General features: G+C 41.8%; 1 protein-coding gene and 1 pseudogene across 1 annotated transcript; one reads left to right on the top strand and one right to left on the bottom strand.

Annotated features, from left to right (window-relative positions):
- Positions 1–15: 15 nt before the first annotated feature.
- aida (axin interactor, dorsalization associated) lies at positions 16–7,082 on the bottom strand. Its single transcript, XM_055884340.1, has 10 exons — positions 6,743–7,082; positions 5,893–5,959; positions 5,562–5,615; positions 4,163–4,217; positions 3,991–4,054; positions 3,726–3,829; positions 2,531–2,653; positions 2,204–2,326; positions 1,931–2,048; positions 16–1,757 (listed from the first exon to the last, which is right to left on the bottom strand). Exons 1-10 carry the CDS (start codon positions 6,847–6,849, stop codon positions 1,661–1,663), a joined length of 912 nt encoding a protein of 303 aa, XP_055740315.1. The 5' UTR covers positions 6,850–7,082; the 3' UTR covers positions 16–1,660.
- LOC129825616 (E3 ubiquitin-protein ligase RNF8-like) overlaps positions 6,898–21,427 on the top strand; it is a 38,782-nt pseudogene continuing 24,252 nt past the window's right edge.

Genomic DNA, 21,427 nt, shown 5'->3' on the forward strand with positions numbered 1-21,427 from the left:
AAAGAAGGACCACTATTCAAACAGCATTTTGTTTATTAAAAATGAAAGCAGTGTAAATTGTCAGTCCAATGATAAATGTTCATTTTATCACAACCTGTTACCAAAAGCACAACACTGTATTGACAATCGTCAACCCTGTCGTACAGCACACACAATAATATGCACTGATTAGTGTCTCTTAATGCCGTGTTCAAAACAACTGGGGACTCAGAAATCTCCGACTTCAGTGTGTTCAAGACAACCGGGAACTCTGAAAAAAAACAAGCTCCGACTGGGAGAAATCTATTAAGTCATCCAACTCGGAATTCCAAGTCGGGAACTCTGGCACCTTTCTAGAGCTCTGACTTTCCCACCCGAAGATCACCGACGTCATGATTTGACCCAATTTTTTTTCCAGAGTTCCCAGTTGTCTTGAAAGCACCATAAGTGTATTCAGTTAGTGCCATTACAACAAAAAATATCAAAATATTTATAAAATGGAGACAATGTTTTAATAGTGGTTAGCCATTGTGGCCTTCATGGCACAAAAAAACAGAGGTAAAAGTCAACTTCAGTTACATGCAGCATCCTTTTCAACTCCCTTTATAACAGGATGACATCATAGCATCTCAGAATGCTGTTTGAATGCTAAAAAAATGCATCCTTCCTCCCATCCTTGAAGTAATCACACATCTAATGTGATAGGATAGATTAAAGCAAATATCCCAATATATTACTTTTACCTATTAAATAACGCCAGATCAGTGATAAGGATGTAAGTAAATGAACAGGGCAGTTATATATTTCTGTGGCAGTGTCAAATGGGCTCAATGAGATATTTTGAAATTGGCACCAGGATATGACATCATCAATACACCGCTTGAGCACCTATGACCATGTTGATCCTCTTTCATCCCCAAAGGGAAAGGCAGAGGAAGACTAAAGACGAGGCTGGTTGTTTGACATACAGTACCAATTACTAACTCAACTCTTCTTTTCCATTGAGTGTCATGCAGAGAGGAGAAAAAAAGTGATAGCTAATTGGCACCAGAGGGGTCAAATGCTGCGTTTTGTAACCAAGTGGGAATTTACCATTTGAAAGGCCCTAATTACTAGTGGGAAACTCATACATCATCCTGAGCTCCCACTTCTCCCACATGCTGACCTCTGACATCACCTACTTAGGAAATGACCTGGATAACAGAATTTTTCTGCAATTAAATGCAACAAAACATTATTTATAAAAAGCAATCTATTAATATGTTTTTTAACACTCATTTGTTTACCAGCCTGATAGCTTTTAGTTTATGGTTTAGGCAGCTGGTTTAGGCAGCTTGTTGGCCATTAGCCAAATTATCTTTTCTCAACAAGTTCAAATCACGTGAATGCATCCAACTGGTATTTACGACTTCACAACTGGTAAATTCCCACCTCCCACTTGGTTACGAAGCAGCATTATACAGTAGTGTGCTGTCACCGCTGTAGTTAATATGTGTCATCCAGGGCCGTCCTATCACAGAGTTGAGGTTGTGGCATTTGGGCCTGCTGGGTTTAGTATTGCTGATGTGAGTGAGGCGGATAGGGAGTCGGTACACCAAACTTTACTGGATGTCTGATGACTACAGTGGAATTCTGTGGCGCTTCTGCTTTCTGGATGTGCTCTACTCTGTGACCTCTGTTATTAATCTTTGTGCAACGTCTGGTGGAGGTGGAGATAGAGTGGCTTCTTGGTCAGGAGCTGGAGCTTCTTCCTCTTGAAGTCAGTAGGCTTCTTGTACCTGACATCCGATAGCATAAATAAGTGATTAATTCAAGCAGTATGTTCAAAGAGCAGACTTTCTGAGATTCTCAAAAGAAATAGTTATCAAATGTAATTTATTTTCATCTTAAAATAAAATAGTGAGTACATTTAAATAAAGTTAATCTGGAAAACACCAAATGTGTCACTCACAACTCGATCACAATGGGACCAGGTTTGATCTCATCCATTTCCATGAAGGCAAAACATTTTGTGCTGGTAAACCCCTTCTTGGGTTTATAGTGCTTGAACTCAAAGAAAATAGCTGCCCCTGGAACATGAACAAAATTCAGGATTAACGATTGTCTGCCCAATCCCTCTGCAAGGATCTGAACATATACTGACACTGTATTAGCTTAATATTACATGATACCGGCTAAATAGAGGCCCCACTACTAATTCAGTAGAAATAGAACGTTTGACTACCTTTTGGTAGTCTCTCGATATGTCTCTGGATCTCAATGTCTACGCTGAAGTGAATGTATGTGTCCTCCTTTCGGGTTGCCACAGGTGTGTCTTGCACTGGGTTCAAATCAATGCCACTCAAATCTGTTGGGAAACAAAACGTTCATATTCACTTGGGCTGTTCTGCAGGAATAAATTATATTTAAAAAAATGTACTGTCAGGTGTCAACTCAGAGATAATTATTTTAACATTTTTCTAGATTATCACTGTTTCAGACCTTACCATTTCAGATGTGAAGGTAAGCAACTCATCTCAGCAATGTAAACAATGTAGCCTACATGTAGTACCTTTCACACTAACTGTCATGTAGGGATCAATGCATTGCCCAGCATCTTTCAGCCCAATCTTGTCAATCTTTATTGTGAGCAGCGACATCTTGGGCTCTGAGGGTAACCGTGGCAACAATGTACCTGTTGGAGACATGAAAGCTGTAACTTTCTAAAGGTACAATAATTGCAGAAAACATTCCCACGTTCCCAGAACTAATGCAGCTGAAATCAAGATAATGGTAAAGTCCCAAATGGAACCCTACTCCCTATATTATTATTTTATTATACCTTGATTTCAACAAGGAACACAGACTGAGACCAAGGTCTCTTTTACAGCTGGGCCCTGCGTATACATGTTTACACATACAGTTTATGTACAATGATTAAGAAACTACACAAAACAAACAAAACGATCACACAAAAAAATACAGCAGCAGATTGTTACATTTACACACAGGTTATTCCCCTAACAGCACAAGAACTTGCATTACCCCGAAGCAGTTAAAAGCAATACAAAAATACAAATCCTACAATACATATTTCAAATGGGCAACAGAGGGACAAGTGAACTACTATAGTGCACTACTTTTGACCAGGGCCCACATTGCACTGCATAGGGAATAGGGTGTCATTTGGGACGCAACCAGTGTTTATACTTACAGATCTTTGTTCAAGTCATTACTGTCAGCAGTATTTTACTTATACAATAATAGGCAGCAGAAGAAGTTGTAGACTGACTAACAGATAAGGCGAAGATGCCATACACGTTTTGGTGAACGCTTATAAAAAAAAAAGACATTGAAAAGTAGATTCAACAACTAAAGCTATCTAGTAGTAGTAGGATAGGGTTTTTGATAATAACAAACTGTCCATTAGTAGGCAATCATATTCATGCTACGACAAAACTATAAAAAGACATTGACCCATGCCAGCCCCTTACTTCTCAACCAAACCATACCTTGCAAAACTGTGAATGGAGCAGGCAGTGAGGACAGAGCGACGAAGCCATGCAGAGAGACAGGGAACAGAGGAGACAGCAATCACAAAGGCACTCAAAACAGGGCCACAAAGCCCAAAAAAATACCCATGGCAAAATTACAGTCAACAGATTCAGAATAGTGACCAATGATTATGAATGCTCTATATACACCATAGATTACAAATAAAACACAGTATTTGTTGAGTACTTTGCAAGTACTTTGTGAGTACTTACCTGGTACTCTGTTGGGAAAGGACTCTGGGGAGCCTGCTCCTGTAGCAGCATCCTCCTCTTCTTCCACCTCCAAGTTCTCCTCCTCCCCTGGGGCAAGGATTCTCCTGAATGTAAGATTTCATTCATTACATTACTTGTTATGAATATTTACAGGCTCAGCATGATGTTAGGAGATTAGACAAAAAAACTTCTGGTTTTGTCTGTATTTACATTGGGTACGACAATAAGTGGGCTGCATTGTGATGGTTCATCCATCTTCATTTACCTCAAGGGCACTGGCTGCACATCAAAAGGAAAATCTTTGTTATACGTCAAAATACTCTTGATAACTGTTGAGAGAAAAGCACAATTAACAACTTACACTGCCAAAACATTCAACTAATGATGAATAAAGCATTCAGATGTTGACGATATCCTACTCTTCCTAGTATACATACTAATTTCCAGTTTCTTCAGATCTTCCAACTTGAACTCCTCCTGAGATTGTGTGCACTAAAGGAGCAAAAGAAGATGGAAAATATTGAAATGTTCAAGAATTTGCTGAAGACATGAATAGATTTTGGAGCCAATTGTAACAGCCTTGGAACATCTGACAAAATCTTCCTGTGATTCACTGACAAGGTTTTGTTACAGAGTTAAATGCATATCATAGAAGGTTAAGAAACAGAAAAAAACAGAATGAGTGTAACATCATGTAATCATACGTTAGTCATAACACAGACACTGGATTTTCATCAATATGATAATTGGCTGGCAAGCCGGAACATGTACACATACACACTTAATTAGATGAATACTCAAGACAAAGGAGATGAATGTGGACTACAGGAAAAGGAGGACCGAACACCCCCCCATTCTCATCGACGGGGCTGTAGTGGTGCAGGTTGAGAGCTTCAAGCTCCTTGGTGTCCACATCACCAACAAACTAACATGGTCCAAGCACACCAAGATAGTCGCGAAGAGGGCATGACAAAACCTATTCCCCCTCAGGAGACTGAAAAGATTTGGCATGGGTCCTCAGATCCTGAAAAGTTTTGACAGCTGCACCATCGAGAGCATCCTGACTGGTTGCATCACTGCCTTGTAAGGCAACAGCTCGGGCCCTCCGACCGCAAGGCACTATAGAGGGTAGTGCGTAAGGCCAACCTTCCTGCCATCCAGGACCTCTTATACCAGGTGGTGTCAGAGGAAGGCCCTAAAAATTGTCAAAGACTCCAGCCACCCTAGACATAGACTGTTCTCTCTGCTACCGCACGGCAGGCAGTACCGGAGCGCCAAGTTTAGGTCCAAGAGGCTTCTAAACAGCTTTTACCCTCAAGCCATAAGACTCCTGAACATCTAATCAAATGGCTACCCAGACTATTTGCATTGCCCCCACCCCTCTTTTACACTGCTGCTACTCTCTGTTTATTATCTATGCATAGTCACTTTAATAACTCTACCTACATGTACATATTACCTCAACTAACCGGTGCCCCCGCACATTGACTCTGTACCGGTACCCCCTGTATTTAGCCACGCTATTGTTATTTCACTGCTGCTCTTTAATTATTTGTTACTTTTATTTCTTTTTTTTATTGTATTTTGTTCTTAAAACTGCATTGTTGGTTAAGGGCTTGTAAGTAAGCATTTCACTGTAAGGTCTACCTACACCTGTTGTATTCGGGGCATGTGACAGATAAAATGTCATTTGATTTGACATCACAGATTGGTATTGGATGTATTCATCACCTCGCCTATAGACAGTTCAACACTGATGCATAGGTAGAAAGAGAGCATTCATTTAGTGGTCTTTTACTATAAAACAATAAGTATTATTGTATGAGAGGTACAAACCTGCAAGGCAGAGCTCCTCATCTCCAGGCATGTTGCAAACTTCCCTAATGTTTTCTAAAAAAAAAAAAGAAAAAAAAAAATCAGGTTTCCTCACATAATTAGGGTACCACTGAATGTCAAACCTTTTTTCTGTCAATAAATGTTGTGATGAAAAACTGTATCTTTCAGCTATAAAAAGAAGGCATATGAAAATCTGCATAGGCTATATGAGATAGAGGAAAGTGAGGTTGAGGTAGCGTAAGCCTATAAGTAGTCATTAATTCACCCAGTGTTGAATAGAAGTATTCATTAATTCACCTGGTGTTGAAATTAGTCTGAGAAAAGTGTGTACCTTCTGGTCCTCTGTGAAGTCAGACGGGTTTGTTGACTGTACTTCTTTCTGCAGCTGCCTTGCGAGTCTATATACACATGAATGAATAGAAACGTCAGTTAAATGCATATTCTTAATCAAGTTAAACTAATAGTTCCCAAAATATGGAAACAATATGTTAACAAATATGCTGAGTAAAAATTGTTGTAACCTACAGCGCTAGTCATCGTTGAAGGCATCTAAGAATGGGTGTTGTGGCAAAAAAAATAATCAAATGCATTGTTCTCATGCCCCCTCCTGGGCCAAGAGAAGAGGTACAGTAGCCTCAAAATTATCATGATTGTCATTCCTGTGTAATACAGTATACTATTTTAAGAAACACTTATTTAATAATGTCTTGAATATATCCTCATTTGTTTTTGATCATCCGCAGCAGCCTATGACACATCCACAGATCAGAGCTCCACCCATAAGAATAGGAGGGTGTGGCAGATAATGTCCCTTTGCCCATATGAGTGTCTTGCTCTGTCATATAAATTGCATTTTCAGAATGCCTCAACCCAAATTCTAATTGTGATTTATAAACTAAAATGATAGCAACACTGTAACCGACGCAAATTGACTTCCCATCTTTGTGACAACGTAACGCCAAGAGAAAATAGTTAGTTACACCACATCAAAGATCATGCATGGCTTTCTATTGCTGATGGTTTTTAGATTTGCTGGCTTTCCTGATACTTCATGAAAACAATAATGATATATTTTACTACATATGTCGAGATGAGCAGGGTAAACATCATCTTGAATAGGTAGTAAGATGCAACCATCCTTTCTCATTCTTCTAACCACCGTGACAGGTGATGCAACTTACATTTGGTACTCATCTATGGCCTCTACTAATTGTCCCCACGAATCAAAGTCCGTGCCTTTTCTGAAACTCGCGTGCCATTTCTGGATAGTCTTGTTGACATCAGACATGTTCACCGGGTGGAGTTGCACAGGACGTTTCAGGTTAGCATCGCCGATATGGGCTACTATGTCCCTCGCCGCGTCATTGTATCCTAGTAGTTGTGCTACTGTACTGAGGCTTTCACATAAACCTGTGATAGGCCTACCAATAGTTGATACAGTAACGATCCCTTCTGCGTTCTCACCTAAACCTCTATCCGTAAACGAAGGGAAGTCCCGCCTCTCGCAATATGCAGTAGAGTCACAGATAAAAGATTGAGACAGATATTTCACCGGATATATGAATGTGAAGCATCCGCTTGGCGTTTCCACTTACTAATATGGTGGTGACTGGAAGCCCACTGGCCGGCAGTAGGAGAAGATGGAACGAGATGGATTTTGGCCGAAAATATGCAAATTTCCTCATCGATTAAACATTTGATTTAAATACAGTTTTCTGTTCCCAAAACGAATATCTGTCATGAACAGAGTGGACCAAGTTTTGTAGACTGTACCCTTTGCAAAAGTGTTTAAAAATCGCGTTGTTTGAAATGAGTGCAAAGGCGAATTGAGTTATTGCACAGGCGCACTTCACAGAGTAGACGTTCCCTAACTGAAATATGCAGATAAATGCTAGCTCGTGCTTGGTTCTACCCATCTCCTTGCTTGTTCTGCCAACTGTGACTAATTTGTAAACGACATACTGTTGTCTATCTTGGTTTATTTATAAAACATATTTGGTATATTTATGAACAACAAATACAAAAAAAACTGAAATATACAGACAAGAGTACATAAACCTAACAGTATTACATATCAAGATTAATTTTCAATATGTTAAATACTTTTATGGTGCGTATTGCTTTTTTGTTTTTACATTTGCTGATCATTTCAAAATAATATTTCAATTCTATCTTAAATAATGTGAAGAGGGGTTTGTTCTCTGCCCACTTCATTTTATGGACAAAGAATCTTCCATGAAAGATAAACAAATGAACAATGAAAGTTAAATCAGGGTCCATATCATTTGGTTCAAAATAAAACATAATATCAGAGTCTTTCAAATTAACATTAATAGTTGTTTCTTTTAAAATAAAATCTTCTAACTCATGTCACAATCACAAAATACACATTTGTTATCAATAGCTATTTTAAATCTGTGTATAATAAAAGGTCTTTACAGGGTAGATTCCATGAATGAGTTTGTATGATACTTCTTTCACCTTATTAAATATACAATATTTACCAGATAACAACGAAACTTTGTTCCAGTTCACTTGTCCTAGGGCTGCATTCCAGTACATTTTAGCAGAGGGAATAGTAACATATTGACATAGTTTCCTTATATACATGTTATTGCATTTATAGTTTAAAATGTCAATTCCTTCTAGTTGTATTGAGGCTACAACATCCTCAACAGTTGCACTTGGAGTATTGTTATATTCTCCTAAAAGAAGAATAGCACCTTTAGGGACAGCTCTAACAACAATTTGATACTCCTCAGGAGTGAATGTAACATTGTGTGTTCTAATAAATTCTGGATAATCATATAGTTGTCCATCATTATTCAATAATTGTTTAACCCAAATAATGTTGTTGTCAAACCAGTTCTGGAAAAACAAAGACTTGTTTTTGTATTTTATGTCTTTATTATTCCAGATTGTATACCTATGAGGGGAAAAAATGTGTTTGTACATGAGGTTCCAAGTTAGAAGTACTTGTTTATGAAAGTTTGCAAGCTTAAAAGGGATTTTACCCATATCAAAGTTGCATTTGAGTAAGAATTCTAGACCACCAATTTGTTGGAATATTAAATTATGGATGATATTCCAAATGCAATCCTTATTTCTTGAGTAGTTTTGTATCCATTTAATCTTAAATATTATATTAGAGGTTTTAAAATCCAGAGCATTTAACCCTCCCTCACCTTGGGTGCTACATATTTATGTTTATTCCTCCATGTGAAGTTAAATAATTTAGTATCAACAATTTTAGTTACTGACAGAGGAACATCCAAGGCAAGGGAGGTATAAACTAATCTGGACAGACATTCAGATTTTGATAAAAGTACACGTCCATATAAAGAAAGATCTCTTAATAACCAGGAGTTAAATCTATTTCCAATTTTCTCTACAATAGGAGAGAAATGTAAGTTGGCCCTTTCTTTCTGATCTTTGCTAACTGTAATACCAAGATATGTGATCACATCTTTTACAGGGATATTACATACTGAGTTTAAGTCACATCTTTTCAAAGCAAATAATTCACATTTCCTAATATTCAGAGATAAACCTGATACATGTGTGAAGGCATTAATACACTCAATAGCTTTCCTGACTTCATTATGATCTTTAAAAAAAATTGTGGTGTCGTCAGCCAATTGTGAACATTTTATCTCTTTGTCTTGTATCTAAATACCCCTAAAACTATCCTTATTTATATGAAGTGCCATAACTTGTGTGACCAATAAAAATAAGAAAGGAGAAACTGGGCATCCTTGTTTAATTCCACGTCTAATGTCGAATCTCTGTGAAGTTCCATGGGATAATTTAACAGAGATGTTACTATTATTGTAAAGTGTCTTAATTACACTTTGAAAATATTGACCAAAACCAAAATATCGAAGTCTCAAAAAAAAAATAATGTTCAACTGTATCAAATGTCTTGTAAAAGTCTACAAATAATTTACAATTTAGAAAGAAAGAATTCTGAATTTACATCTATTCATAAGCTCAATATAGATGGCAAAAAAAATGAAAACCCCAAAGATATTTCAAAATATGTTTCAGAATTCTATGGTAACCTTTATACCAGTAATGCCTGTCCTACTAGTGACATATCTGCCTTTCTAGACTCTGTCAAAGACTATGCAAAATTCATTGATGAAGACTTCCAAAAGTCTTGTGATGAAATTATTTCTATTAATGAAACAAAAAAATGTATCAGCAAGTTAAAAGAGAACAAATCTCCAGGGAATGATGGCATTATCAGTGAATTCTATAAATATTTTCAGGAGGATATTGATTTAGGGGTCCTGCCTGTTTCTATGACACAAGGCCTAATTTCTGTAATACCCAAACCAAACAAAGATTATATGATGTAAGAAAATTGGAGACCAATCACATTAATGAACAATGATGGAAAGATACTTGCATCCATCTTTGCAGAAAGACTTAATAAAGGTCATTGACGATACCCAGTCTGGTTTTATGAAGGGCAGACATATATGTAATAATATTTGACTAGTATTGGACTTGATAAACTACAATGAGCACATTATGGAAGTCAGCAAGTGTAGGTAGCTGCATCGCCAGTGACCCTTTCAATGGGCGTGTCGAGAGAATTGGGAGGATAGGGAGCACTGATGGGAGGATCAAGCTTTGGACGGTTTCTCTGTGATTGGTTACGGTTTTGAATGAGCTGTGTTCCTGAATGAGCGTGTTGCTGACCGTGTGTCACTTTCCGGCCAGCCTGGGAGGACGTTATCACAGATAGAACAATGAGACAGATATTTCACGAATGTATAAATGTGAAGCATCTGTTTGGCGTTTCCACCCACTACCAAATATGGTAGTGAGAGGAAGCCAAGTGTATTTGGCCCGATATTCTGCAAATGTTTATATCGATGAAACATTTCATCTCAATACAGTAGTCTGTTCCCTAAACTAGAATCTGTTACAAACAGAGTGGACAAATTTTGTAGACTTTACCCTTTACTAAAGGTTTTTAAAAAGTGCATTGTTTCGAAGGATTGCAAATGCTAATTGAGTTATTGCACACTCGCACTTCACAGAGTAGGCGTTCCATAATGGAAATATGCAAATATATGCTACAACGCACCAATAGGATCTCAAATAAGATTTTATTGGTCACATACACATGGTTAGCACATGCTATTGTGAGTGTAGCGAAATGCTTGTGATTCTAGTTCTGAAAGTGCAGCAATATCTAACATACAGTCGGAAGTTTACATACACCTTAGCCAAATACATTTCAACTCGGTTTTTCCCAATTCCTGATATTTAATCCTAGTAAAAATTACGTGTTTTAGGTCAGTTAGGAACACCACTTTATTTGAAGAATGTGAAATGTCTGAATAATAGTATAGAGAGTTGAGAGAATGATTTATTTCAGCTTTTATTTCTTTCATCACATTCCCAGTGGGTCAGAAGTTTACATACACTCAATTAGTATTTGGTAGCATTGCCTTTAAATTGTTGAACTTGGGTCAAACGTTTCGGGTACCCTTCCACAAGCTTCCCACAATAAGTTGGGTGAATTTTGGCCCATTCCTCCTGACAGAGCTGGTGTAATTGAGTCAGGTTTGTAGGCCTCCTTGCTCGCACACACATTTTCAGTTCTGCCCACACATTTTCTATAGGATTGAGGTCAGGGCTTTGTGATGGCCACTCCAATACCTTGACTTAGTTGTCCTTAAGCCATTTTGCCACAACTTTGGAAGTATGCTTGGGGTCATTGTCCATTTGGAAGACCCATTTGCGACCAAGCTTTAACTTCCAGACTGATGTCTTGAGATGTTGCTTCAATATATCCACAAAATGTCCCTACCTCATGATGACATCTAGTGTGTGAAGTTTTGTGAAGTTGTGAAGTGCACCAGTCCCTCCTGCAGGAAAGCACCTCCACCACATGATGCTGCCACCCCCGTGCTTCACGGTTGGGATGTGTTCTTCTTGACTTGCAAGCCTTCCCCATTTTCCTCCAAACATAACAATGGTCATTTTGGCCAAACAGTTCTATTTTTGTTTCATCAGACCAGAGGACATTTCTCCAAAAAGTACGATCTTTGTCCTCACGTGCGGTTGCAAACCGTAGTCTGTTTTTTTATGGCAGTTTTGGAGCAGTGGCTTCTACCTTGCTGTGAAGCCTTTCAGGTTATGTTGATATAGGACTCGTTTTACTGTGGATATAGATACTTTTGTGCATGTTTCCTCCAGCATCTTCAGAAGGTCCTTTGCTGTTGTTCAGGGATTGGTTTGCACTTTTCGCACCAAAGTACGTTCATCTCTAGGACACAGAACATGTCTCCTTCCTGAGCGGTATGATGGCAGGTTGGTCCCAGGGTGTTTATACTTGCGTACTATTGTTTGTACAGATGAGAGTGGTACCTTCAGGCATTTGGAAATTGCTCCCAAGGATGAACCAGACTTGTGGAGGTCTGTCACGATCGTCGTTAGGTGAAAGAGAGGACCAAGGCACAGCGTCATATAAATACATCTTCTTTTTAATAGAAGAAGAAACGAACACGAACACTAATACAAACTAGACAAAACAACAAAGGACCGTGAAGCTACAAAACGAAAGTGCAGACACAAGCAACTAACGTCAAGACATAGACAATTACCCACAACCTACCTAATGCCTATGGCTGCCTAAATATGGCTCTCAATCAGAGACAACGATAGACAGCTGTCTCTAATTGAGAACCAATCCAGGCAACCATAGACTTACATAAACACCTACACTGAACACAACCCCATGAACTCTACAAAACCCCCTAGACAATACACACACCCTAGACTAGACAAAAAACACACAAACATCCCCCATGTCACACCCTGACCTAACTAAAATAATAAAGAAAACAAAGATAACTAAGGCCAGGGCGTGATAGTACCCCCCCCCCCCCCCCCCCCCCCCAAAGGTGCGGACTCCGGCCGCAAAACCTGACACAGAAGGGGAGGGTTCGGGTGGGCCTTCTTACGGCGGCGGCTCGGGTGCAGGACGTGGACCCCACTCCACCATAGTCAATACCCGCTTTGGTGGCGCCTCTGGAGCGGCAACCCTTGCAGCGAGTCCCGGACTGAAGACCATCCTAGAGGGCGCCACTGGACGGAGGGGCAGCTCCGGACTGAGGGGCGGCTCCGGACTGAGGGGCGGCTCCGGACTGAGGGGCGGCTCCGGACTGAGGGGCGGCTCATGACTGGCGGGCGGCTCATGACTGGCGGGCGGCTCATGACTGGCGGGCGGCTCTGGCTGCTCATGACTGGCGGGCGGCTCTGGCTGCTCCTGACTGACGGACGGCTCTAGCGGCTCCTGACTGACGGACGGCTCTGAAGGCTCAGGACAGACGGGCGGCTCTGAAGGCTCAGGACAGACGGGCGGCTTTGAAGGCTCAGGACAGACGGGCAGCTCAGACGGCGTTGGGCAGACGGGCAGCGCAGGCGACGCTGGGCAGACGGACAGCGCAGACGACGCTGGGCAGACGGCAGACTCTGGCCGCCTGAGGCAGACAGTAGGCCTGGTGCGTGGTGCTGGAACTGGTGGTACCGGGGATAAGGACACGCACCTCAAAGCTAGTGCGGGGAGCAGCAACAGGACGCACAGGGCTCTGGAGACGCACAGGAGGCTTGGTGCATGGTGCCGGAACTGGTGGTACCGGGCTGGAGACACGCACCATAGGGCGAGTGCGCGGAGGAGGAACAGGGCTCTGGACACGCACTGGAAGCCTGGTGCGTGGTGTTGGCACTGGTGGTACTGGGTTGGGGCGGGGAGGTGGCGCCGGATATACCGGACCGTGCAGGCGTACTGGCTCCCTTGAGCACCGAGCCTGCCCAACCTTACCTGGTTGAATGCTCCCCGTAGCCCGACCAGTGCGGGGAGGTGGAATAACCCGCACTGGGCTGTGTTGGCGAACCGGGGACACCATGCGTAAGGCTGGTGCCATGTATGCCGGCCCGAGGAGACGCACTGGAGACCAGACGCGTTGAGCCGGCTTCATGGCACCTGGCTCAATGCTCAATCTAGCCCGGCCGACACGTGGAGCTGGAATGTACCGCACCGGGCTAAGCACACGTACAGGAGACACCATGCGCTTTACCGCATAACACGGTGTCTGCCCGTACTCTCGCTCTCCACGGTAAGCTCAGGGAGTTGGCGCAGGTCTCCTACCTGACTTCGCCACACTCCCTTGTAGCCCCTCCCCCCAAGACATTTTTGGGGCTGACTCTCAGGCTTCCAGCCTCGCTTCCGTGCTGCCTCCTCATACCGCCGCCTCTCGGCTTTAGCTGCCTCCAGCTCTTCACGAGGGCGGCGATATTCTCCCGGTTGTGCCCAGGGTCCTCCGCTGTCCAGAATTTCCTCCCAATTCCTATAGTCCTGCGTTCGCTGCTGCTGCCTTGTATCACGCTGCTTGGTCCTGGTATGGTGGGTAATTCTGTCACGATCGTCGTTAGGTGAAAGAGAGGACCAAGGCGCAGCGTGATATAAATACATCTTCTTTTTAATAGAAGAAGAAACGAACACGAACACTAATACAAACTAGACAAAACAACAAACGACCGTGAAGCTACAAAACGAAAGTGCAGACACAAGCAACTAACGTCAAGACATAGACAATTACCCACAACCTACCTAATACCTATGGCTGCCTAAATATGGCTCTCAATCAGAGACAACGATAGACAGCTGTCTCTAATTGAGAACCAATCCAGGCAACCATAGACTTACATAAACACCTACACTGAACACAACCCCATGAACTCTACAAAACCCCCTAGACAATACACACACCCTAGACTAGACAAAAAACACACAAACATCCCCCATGTCACACCCTGACCTAACTAAAATAATAAAGAAAACAAAGATAACTAAGGCCAGGGCGTGACAAGGTCGTCAAATCTTGGCTGATTTCTTTTGATTTTCCCATGATGTCAAGCAAAGAGGCATTGAGTTTGAAGGTAAGCCTTTTGGCTCAATAATCTATTCTTGTAGAATCTGGCAACAAACCATTTTAGAATGGGAACTGCTGGACTCTGTATTGTATTGTCATTCTATTCAATGACAAGCTCAACAACGAAATCCATCAATATGACTCCTACCAGAAATCCATTGTAAATCCACTGTAGGCAACATAACATATTATGAAAAGACTGTCAAATTAGCCTAATGACTTTTACATAAAGTTTGACTGAAACTGTAAAGTGTGTTAACATGCTCAAACATCTCGAAGAAAAATGTGGCCTTAATTGGCCACATGTACTCTTAAATCTCAACCAGGCACAGCCAAGAGGAATGGTCACTCCTCTCTAGGTTTTCCCATCAGCTCCTGCCTTTCTAGGCAGATTTCCCTAGCCACTACAGTATGCTTTGCTTGCTCTTGGGGGGTTTAGGCCAGGTACCTGTATAAGCACTTAATGACAACTCTTGATATAAAACGGACTTTTAAAAGAACATACGATTGATTGGGAGGTTTGTGCAGTGGTGTGATTACCACCACTTCATACATCAAGAAAATGTTTTGTTGACTTAAAATCCATTGGTGACTACGCACCTGTGGTGTGGTGCTACAGACAGTAATGTGGACTTTAATCAGGGTAGATGCAGGGTTTTTGGAGTTAAACCCAAGGTCATGCTCCTATTCTACCACTGTTATAGAGAACGTTCTACTATATATGTAATTTTTGCCTGGTTTGTGAAATTTTCAGTTACTTTAAAATTACTATCCAGACATTAATTATGTCCTATGTACTCCACCCAAAGTTAAAACAGTTTGTCATTGTAAACTGAACAGATAGAAGCACTCCTTCCTCCCGTTAGTAATACTCCTAAACAGCAGTATGTAGGAGGAGACCATGTGCAATGTGATAAGAACATGTGCGGTATATACATATATATTTGATTTGGTGGGCTATATATGTTATGGACATATCTGGTGCAGTGTCACTTCTCACATTCTGATACTTTTTTTGTGATTTTTCCTGTCAAATAAACTTAATATCACCTATTCAGTTAAGCTAAACCACATATTTTACATTTAGTACAAGTACTGATGATGTGGTCATGTGGTGTATAACCAGGAGTCCCAAAGCAAGTGTGTGCAATTGAAAAGAATCAGGTTTTATTCTCTATTCTTTACAATTCTAAACGTTGGTGAAAGGTGAAGTCGAACAATAATAAAAAATCAAAACTCCATTTGCCTTCAGGGCTTGAATATCACCTATATGTAACATCTTCCTCTCGCTGGGGAGATCAAAAGCCTCCTCTACAAAATCCCACTTCTGCCTCTGAATCCTCACCATGTTCTCCTCTACGGAGTCCTTTCCTATATAAACTTAATGATGACAATGTCCGTCTTCTGGCCAAAGTGGTTACAGCAGTCCTCTGTTGCTATATTCCAGACTTGATCCATGAGAAAGATGAGAGGCAGCTTGCTGTGAGGTTGACTTTAGGCCCACCCCTCCAGTTTTTAATGAAAGCTGCTTGTTCAACAGGCTGACGGGTGGGTCATTCTGGGGTACCTTTCTCTTCTTTCTTATAGAGCCGTCCAGAGGTACAAACTTGAAAGCCTCCTCCCTAGAGACCAACCAGACAGACACAGAGAGGGAGATATTTACAGACACAGAGGAAGAGCGAGAAAGGGAGGGAGAAAAAAAAGTTGAGAGATGTCCATATACAATATTATAAATGTTTTTTATGTGTATGTTACCTGAGTGGGACGTCCAGTAGAATGAGGACACGTGTGAACTGAGAAGCACAGAGGCTTGATGGTGCCGTCCTCACGGCGTAATCTGAGTCGCATGTGGCTCAGTTGGTAGAGCATTATGTTTGTAACAGAAATATTGCGGGTTTGATTCCACAAGGAAACCAGTACAAAATTATGTTCACTACTTGAAGTCGCTCTAGATAAGAGTGTTTGCTAAATTACTTACATTTTGTCTAGACAGAGTCAACATTGAACTGAAAAAAATAAGCAACAATTGTCTTTGTAATTATTTATTCAAGTGTCAAAATTCTAAAAGTGTAAATAGGTTGTGAGTCACGTCATCGACTGTGTCATTGACTGACAGATTTCTATAAAATATTATGTGGTTAGCTGAAAGGAAAAAATACCTATCCAGGCATTGTAGGAGCTGGTAGGCAATATCTGAGGAACGTGTCCCTAGTAATGGTAGTCTAGGCTTCATGTAGCTGACTAAACTCAACTCCATGATTTACGATCAAGTTGAGCAGTGACTAGTGTGTGCAGACTGGAGCTGATGTCACGTAAAAAGACAATATGCTATTTTATGGGCGCTGAAATGTATTGTTTTTAATAAAATAAAACAAATTGTGACTACAGAAATATACCCTGCCACAGTCGCTGCTCAAAAATAAACCCCATCCCCTTGCTGGAAATCATTGTTTATGTTCATGTTTGATTATTTATGCTGTTATTGTGAAGTGAAAATGTCTAGGAGCAACAACGGCTCAGCCGCGAAGTGGTAGGCCACACAAGCTCACAGAACAGGACCGCTGAGTGAAGTTACAACACTCACTACCGAGTTCCAAACTGCCTCTGGAAGCAAGGTCAGCACAGGAACTGTTAGTCGGGAGCTTCATGAAATGGTTTTCCATGGCTGGGCAGCCACACAAGCCTAAGATCATCAGCTGGAGTGGTGTAAAGCCTGCCGCCATTGGACTCTGGAGCAGTGGAAACGTGTTCTCTGGAGTGATGAATCACGTTTCACCATCTGGCAGTCCAACGGACAAATCTGGGTTTGGCGGATGCCAGGAAAATGCTACCTGCCCCAAAGCATAGTAACAACTGTAAAGTTTGGTGGAGGAAGAATAAAGGTCTGAGGCTGTTTTTCATGGTTCGGGCTAGGCCCCTTAATTGCAGTAAAGGAAAATATTAACGCTACAGTATACAATGACATTCTAGATGATTCTGTGCTTCCAACATAGCGGCAACAATTTGGGGAAGGCCCTTTACTGTTTTAGCATGACAAGCCCCTGTGCACAAAGCGAGGTCCATACATAAATGGTTTGTCGAGATCGGTGAGGAAAGAACTTGACTGGCCTGTACAGAGCCCTGACCTCACCTCGCCGACTGCGAGCCAGGCCTAATTTCCCAAATTCAGTGCACTACCTCACTAATGCTTTGGTGGCTGAATGGAAGCAAGTCCCCGCAGCAATGTTCCAACATGTAATGGAAAACCTTCCCAGAAGAGTAAAGGCTGTTATAGCAACAAAAGGGGGACCATCTCCATATTAATACCCATGATTTTGGAATGAGATGTTCAACATGCAGGTGTCCTGACAGCACCAACTTCCTGCTTCATTGTTGCGATGGTTGGGGTCACCTTAAATAAGTGAGAGTACCTCTGCTCCCTCCTGTATTCATCCAACCTCTCATGAACATCTGCAGCGGTCCACTGCTGTAATGGCTTGCACTTAAAGATAAGCGACAGTTCAGCGTTAGGGCAATGTCTGATGAACATGACTGTGAGCTCACGAGATGGGTCTTCAACCCTTTTTTTCTGTCTCTTTAGACAACATTCAGCAACCTCCATAGCCCTGTTCAGTCTGAGCCAATATTCAAATGGTTGTTCATCAGTCAGAGGTAATGTGGCATAAAAGTCAGCGAGGGGCTTGAAAAAGCAGTGTCACTAAAGTGTTGTTTCAGTATGTCAAAGATGGGACTTGGGCCTTTAGATAAATCAACGGAGGGATTGCTGCGTATGCCCACTTTAACAACATCGCGGGCCCTTCCCATAAGCCTACCCATAACCTCAGCTGCTTGGTCCATCATAGATACGCCCCTCTTACGCATGTAAACCATGACCATATCCTCCCACTTATGCACTGTGCACTTTTCAGAGCCATCCCCTCGAAAGTACACCGGCTCCCTGACATCAGGCTTCAAAACCAGGTTCAGGCCTGACACATCCATACCCATAGAGCTGCATACATTCCCCATAACATTGTCCCCAACATGTCCAACAATTTCCTTTGACTCCAAACAGGAGGCAATGTTCTCCCCAATGGAATGACCAATCTGCTGTACTATGTCTCCTATGAAATCCATGGAGACCTCCCCACTCCCTGTATTTGGCAAACCTCTTTCATACACATCCTTGGGCATTTCCATGGGTAAACTATCATCAAAACTCCCAAAACCCTCCAGTTTAGGCATAGGTGTAGAAGCAACTGGAATTTGGGCTGAACCCCTACCAACAGATGGTGACAGATTAAATGTCAGGAAACCGCTACCAACAGATGGTGACAGATTAAATGTCAGGTAACCCCTACCTCTCCCAACACCTTCCATCTTCAATGGGAAATCAACACACTAAAATAAAAAATTTAATAGCTAAATATATATATTTTTTAACCTCACGTCAAAATCTAACCAATATCTAGTACACTGGTAAAACTCACCTTACTTACATCAGATATACGTTAGAATTGCAAATAAACAAGTAACACAAAAGTTATATCGTCTATCCGTGAAGTCTAAACCAGAGAAATCATCAATTTCGATAATAAAACATTGCAATAGCGCCCTCTTGTGGCGAAATGTGATATCGCCATAAACTGCACCGGCAGCGTCTTATCTGATTCTTCAACGGCAACCACGGCGAAGTTCTGAGATGGAAATCCAGCGAAAGATGATCCGATCCAGGAGAACAGTCACGGCACCACTGTAGCAGTACTATTCTTGCGTTGTGTACAATCAATAATCGACACGAACTCCAACTTGTAGCACCTGTCATGGAAATGTATTCTGATAGAAACAGCACAAAATTGCACGTCATGCAATGCACGGCTCACCATCCAACTCTGCACTCACGCACGCTGGTTTGGTGCTTGTTCACTGGGCAATGTAGTTACCAAAATAATACAACAATTACAATATACAATATCATATTTTGAACAATGTACCTGACAGAAACAGCACAAAATTGCACGTCACGTAATGCACGGCTCACCATCCAACTTTACACTCACGCACTGTACAAAATATAGGAACCCCCCCACCAGACACAGTAAGTTGCTAGCTAGTATTAGCTGGAATTCTCTACAACAAAATGCACAACAAATATGCACTACATCTTATAGGTGGTGTTCTAATAACATTTGCAAACAAATTTATATAAATTGTACATTTAAATCATAATTTGGGAGTATAAAAATCACTTTTGACGTACAGTGCTTTGCAACCAACAACTTACCGCTGGTTTGGTGCTTGTTCACTGGGACGATTCTAACTGAAACGTCCTCCCTCGGTAAGCATCTACGCAAACCAGCCAATATTATGCCATGTTGTGTAGGTGAAGGCAAGACAAAAATAAAACCAAAAACCCATTGGCTTAACAATAAAGTGGCAAGGGGACTCACCAATATAACCCTGTTACACTCGGCGATCTCCAACTGAGAAGGAAGTAACTAGAGAAAGTACACCAGCCGTGATAAGTTCCAGCCATCTCCTGTGATTACCTTTAGATAGCATTCTTTGTTTTAGCCAAGGCCAGTGTGCGTCCATATTTCTTACAATTCATGTGTTGTGGACACACTCCTTTTTAATGCTAATTAGCCTTTTTACCCGAGCTAGCAACTGTACGCTTGCTAACACTGTTGTTTCTGTCATCTAAGACATTTTGCATTTCAGTGTCTAGTCTTATATGGCCTGTGGTTTTATGGATGTATACTGTATAGATTGTGAAGGTATTTTGTTAGCCATGAGCCTTGTGGATGTAGCTATATACATTCAAGTCCATGCAGTTGTGTGAGGATGATGGTTCTGCTCAGTAGTGCTGTGTATTTGCACTCCTCTGATCATTCATTCGTGAAGTCACAGCCATGGTGTTAGGTGGTATTGCCCGGTGTAGCAGAACCTATTGTAGCCATGTTATTTATAGCTTATGTAATTGGTGGTTGTACTAAGCAATCACTTCATTAAAAAACCTCAACTGGAATCCTACCGGTCTGTCATCTGTGCCCTTATAAGCACTTGGGAGGGAACACATAATGCTAAGTAAAACCTAACCCTGAGGAATATTTTTGCCGGAGGAGATCTTAGTCACGCTATTTTGCATATGAGTAGGATGTTTGGTGCAGTATTTTTCAAGTGGAAAAATGTGCATGAGGACTAGTCGTCTCTCTTTGAATGACAACAACATGCGCTTCATTGAAAATCCCTGTTGACCAATCGCCGAAGAGGGGGCGTAGACTTCGTGTGCCCGTGTAACAGTATAGCTTCGGTCCCTCTCCTCGCCACTACCTGGGCTCGAACCAGGGACCCTCTGCACACATCAACAACAGCCACCCTCGAAGCATCGTTACCCATCGCTCCACAAAAGCAGAGCAAGGGGACCAACTACTTCAAGGTCTCAGAGCAAGTGACGACACCGATTGAAACGCTATTAGCGCACACCACCGCTAACTAGCTAGCCATTTCACATCGGTTACACTCACCCCCCTTTTGACCTCCTCTTTTTCCGCAGCAACCAGTGATCCGGGTCAACAGCATCAATGTAACAGTTTAGCTTCCGTCCCTCTCCTCGCCCGTAACTGGGCTCGAACCAGGGAACCTCTGCACACAGACAACGGTCACCCTCGAAGCATTGTTACCCATCGCTCCACAAAAGCCATGGCCCTTGCAGAGCAAGGGGAACAACGACTTCAAGGTCTCAGAGCGAGTGACGTCACCGATTGAAACGCTATTAGCGCACACCACCGCTAACTAGCTAGCCATTACACCCGATCTATCAAAAGTCCAAAACGAACACAAACGTCACAAAACGTCATCATAATAAACGCTTAAACTGTTCCATACGGAACTGTTTAGGCTGGGATGCATTGGGACTCATTAACGGTCAGT

This window comes from Salvelinus fontinalis, chromosome 27, assembly GCF_029448725.1.
Source record: "Salvelinus fontinalis isolate EN_2023a chromosome 27, ASM2944872v1, whole genome shotgun sequence".
Taxonomy (NCBI): Eukaryota; Metazoa; Chordata; class Actinopteri; order Salmoniformes; family Salmonidae; genus Salvelinus; species Salvelinus fontinalis.